At 39.5% G+C, this 4503-nt stretch overlaps 1 protein-coding gene across 1 annotated transcript; it reads left to right on the top strand.

Annotated features, from left to right (window-relative positions):
* Nucleotides 1-1169: 1169 nt before the first annotated feature.
* Nucleotides 1170-3024, top strand: LOC118741173 (PRKCA-binding protein-like; the record flags this gene model as incomplete). The annotated part of the gene is given in 2 exon segments (XM_036473048.1): nucleotides 1170-1281; nucleotides 1354-3024. Coding segments are annotated over 2 exon segments (1489 nt in total), but the record flags the coding sequence as incomplete, so codon positions are not given.
* Nucleotides 3025-4503: the final 1479 nt, after the last annotated feature.

Raw genomic sequence — 4503 nt, 5'->3', positions numbered from 1 at the left:
TTAATAAAAAATCGCGCGATTTTTTATTAAAAATTTTCATTATTTATATATATATTAAACGAAAGAAGATACCGAAAAGCATTGAACAGTGCACACATCTCATAAGGAAAAGTGAATTATTACGAAATACTAATACAGTGGCAGCACTATAGCTATTTTGCAATCTCGCGTTTCAGCTCGCAAAGATTGTCAACTTCTTTTTAATAACAAAATAATCTATCTAAGGTTGATAAAACTATGTGTTTCTTTAATAAATAAGTTAAATTATATATTTTAATAGTGTTTAAAAAGTGTGAACAGGTGATTTAGTGAATCTTTGTCGGTGTAATTGCCCATCGAAAACAACGAAATTTAACAAAAGTTTGAGAACATCACCTGGCGGGATATTTGGAGGTTGAGCACTGCTGCTACAATAACAACAACAACAACAGATGAGAGCAACAAAAATGCAACTTTGAAGAAACAAGGTCCCAAACCCAGTGGTATTCCGTCTGAACTGTTAAAAGCCGTCAATGAAGAATGACGATACGCGGTTTGGTATACTATAATATAAAAATCAAAAATAAAAATAGAGAAAAGGACTAGAAAAAATGAAAAACACGGGAAAAAATAGATAAATTGTATGAGTTCAACATTTTCAAATGATGTGATGTGGCAATAAAAAAGGCGACATTTTGTGGTAGAAACGAAATCACCATTAGACTTTATAATGGAACTTAATTTTTTGGCGAAAGGAACACAAATTTTCGTGAGCATGGAATATACATTTTTTTTTTGACCACCCTAATGTACATATGTAGTATGTACCTACGAGTAATTGGCTATATTACTTAGATAGTTTACTTTGATTACCCAGATCTTAAGTATTTAAGTACATACATGCGCAAATAATGTACCCATATATTCTACCCTCCTCTTCATCTATGGCTTTTATTGTTTTAAGCACTTTTTATTTTACATGTCATGCAATAGTGTGTATGTAGATACATATGTATGTATGAATATGTTTTGTACCCTCCTAAATGTCCAATTCATTAAAATCATATCTTATATACCGTAGCATAATTAGCCCTTAGGGATCTCATCACCATCATTTTACATGAATAACTGCAATATTCTTCAAAATATAAAACACAACTTTATTTTACTTATCCAACTGCGGCAAACAGGGGCATGACTGTGACAACCAATTCGGTGGTGATTACCAAGGACCAAAGTAATTTGATAGGCATCAGCATTGGAGGTGGTGCACCAATGTGTCCCTGTCTATACATCGTACAAGTAAGCTTAGAATTAAAACCGTTAATTTTTAATAGCTTTAATACTAATACATACATCCTTCCATCCCGAAAGGTCTTCGATGGTACGCCCGCAGCGCGTGAAGGTTCTCTACAAAGCGGCGATGAGCTGTTGGCAGTCAACTCGGTCAGTGTGAAGGGTAAAACCAAGGTGGAAGTGGCTAAAATGATACAAGCCGCCACTACAACTGTCAGCATACACTACAACAAGCTGCATGCCAATCCGGAGCAGGGCAAATCGCTGGATATTATATTGAAGAAATTGAAGCATCGCATTGTGGATAATATGTCGAGTAATACAGCAGATACTTTGCGCCTCTCGCGCGCCATCCTTTGCAATGATTCACTGGTAAAACGGTTAGAAGAACTTGAGGGAACCGAACTGATGTACAAAGGCTTGGTGGAGCATGCGCGACGCATGCTGAAAGCCTATTATGATTTGCTGCAAACTTACAAAGCCTTCGGCGATTGTTTCACACAGATTAGCGCACGCGAACCGCAGCAACGCGCCTCTGAGGCATTTCGCATGTTTGGCGAATTTCATCGAAATCTCGAAAGGGACGGTCTCAGCATAATCAAACAAATCAAGCCAGTACTCTCCGATTTGGGCACGTACCTGAACAAGGCGATACCGGACACCAAGCTGACTGTGCGCCGTTATGCCGATGCGAAATTTACTTATCTCTCGTACTGTCTGAAGGTGAAGGAAATGGACGATGAGGAGCATAGCTTTGCTGCGTTGCAAGAGCCGCTCTATCGCGTCGAGACGGGCAACTATGAATACAGACTAATTTTGCGTTGTCGCCAGGACGCGCGCAACAAGTTCGCCAAACTGCGTACCGATGTATTGGAGAAGATGGAATTGCTGGAGTGCAAACATGCTACAGATCTCAATCAGCAATTGCGCAGTTTGCTTGATAGTTTGGCGCAACTGAATCGTTCAGTGGTCGAGCGCATGGACGCCTTGCCGCCACTTTTCCCTATCGAGGTTGATTTCAAAGAAACTGACTTCCAATACAAGTCCAGCACGTTGAAGCCCCAGGACGTGGACGAAGAAGATGAGGAGAGCAACGTGCGCACTGAAGCGAATACACTACGCGCGTCGAGCACCGAAGTTGTTTGTGGCCTAGAGGCGGTGGAAACACCAGCGCCCGTAATGAATGTACAGCAGAAGGGAAGCATCTTAGACGATCTTGACGCGGCGGACAGTCAGTGTGCGGAAAATAATGAAACGCTCTTAAAGGAGTTGGGTCTATTCGGTGTCGATCTTATGTCCAATCCGCAAACTTTAACGAATCAAAAGGATTCGGTTGCTGCACAAAATGGTGGTTACGATTTTGATTTGTTTCTCAATCAGACGGCAGCAACAACGACGCAATTGGAGCAGGATTTAATGTCGAATGCGTCGGAAACAGATTTGCTGTTGCAGTGAGTTGGCGAGCGGCTAGGTGGAAAATGAGCTTCAAAAAAAAAAAACATTAAAAAATGTGTATTACCAAAAATTAGGCCATAGATATGTATCTATATAACGGTAATGGCGGTTATACTGGAACCATTGCGATCTAGGTTTGATGCAGACACGTTCATATGCATTTAAAAAAAAAAACAGTTACTAGACCAATTTGAAAATACCTCGTAAAATCTCATTATATTAATTTCGTGATCAAATTTGCAAAATTTTTTTTGGGGATTTTTAAAAGCTTAAACTCATCTATCATTTACGGTGATTTTTAAAAAAAAAATATTTTTAAAGGTATTTTCAAATAGGTCTAGCTCACGTGAAGCATACAATTTTTCTGAAATATTTTGACCGGAGGTCTTAAAATATATAATACATTTTATATTTCCGATTGGAAACAGTTTGTTTTTTTGCTGTGTAGAGAGTGATGCACTGTAATGTAGATATGTTTAAGTATTACAATTTTTGTGAGTATCCCAATTATTCAACAGAGTTTGAGCTGTGCAAAAAATAACAAAAATATGGTATAAAAACATGTCCTAAGTAATTATATTTTATATGGTTTATGTATTAAATAACCAATACAAATATTTTTGTGTACCTATATTACATGCTTCATGATTTTGAAAGTTTACAACTACTTCACAGAGAAATGCGTTTTTTATACAACATTCGATCAGCAAGCCTCTACTCGGCGCTCACACCTGCTTCCCGAGAGAACCATTTATCCAACCGATATACATACATATGTACATTAGGGTGGGTCAATTTGTATCGAAATATTTTTCGACTATGCGTGTATAGCGCATTTACCGAGAATATATGGGTCTAAAAGCAATTTTGAGTTTGCCAAATTGCGTAAATAAGTTTCTTTAGTATTGTCTGTTGTGTCGTGAAGTGCTAAATGAAATAAACTACTATAAGGGACAACTCGTTCTACGAAGAATGTTTCGCCGCTGCAGAGAAAAATAGCGCCGCTTAGGGGGACGCGCTGCGATCGAGTTGAAGAGGGAAGCGAGATGTGTGTATGTATGTATGTTCCATAATCAAAATTAGCAGTTCAAAACAAGTTGCGAAGAACTTGAAATGCTGACCGTTAGGAATAACGTCATCGGCCTTCATCGACCACCAATTGCAGCCAAGTGTTTCAGCTAACTCTAGCGCAATGCCGCAATTTAAGTTTGGATAGTGTAGCAGACTTAACATTTACTTATTCAGACTCGACTTAACACATGTCCGATTTGCGAAGATACCCCACACGAAACCAATTACTTCTTCACTTTTGCCTTAAAACCACTTATTTAACACTTTTCTCCCCCTGGCCCAAACAGCCACGTTTCCTGTGCTTAGCTTTAACTTAGCCGATTTAGGCCGGGCTTAGCACTGCCACTAAAACAAGATCCAATTTTCTCCCCCAGAAAGTTAGGCTACGTACCGACTCAAGAACATCCTCCCTACCGAATAGTAACCTCACTGAAACTAGTGCAGGAGATGAACCTGCCCCCACCGCCCAACTGTTACGAATAGTAATTTCGCGGCTGAAAAACAACAAAACTACTGGGAATGACGGCCTGCCAGCTGAGCTATTCAAGTGCAGTGACGATTTGAAATGGTACTCGGCATGCTCGTGGCTTGAGTGCCTGCCCAATCCACAAAGAGAGACCCCTCTTGCGAACGGATTCGACCTTATTGGCTTTGGCCTTAGACATTGGTAAATTCATCATACACGACGCATTCACCAAATCT

The sequence above is a fragment of the Rhagoletis pomonella genome, unplaced genomic scaffold, assembly GCF_013731165.1.
Source record: "Rhagoletis pomonella isolate Grant_MI unplaced genomic scaffold, Rhpom_1.0 Rhpom_scaffold_00006, whole genome shotgun sequence".
Classification (NCBI taxonomy): Eukaryota; Metazoa; Arthropoda; class Insecta; order Diptera; family Tephritidae; genus Rhagoletis; species Rhagoletis pomonella.
This window is presented reverse-complemented; position numbering and strand designations above follow the sequence as displayed.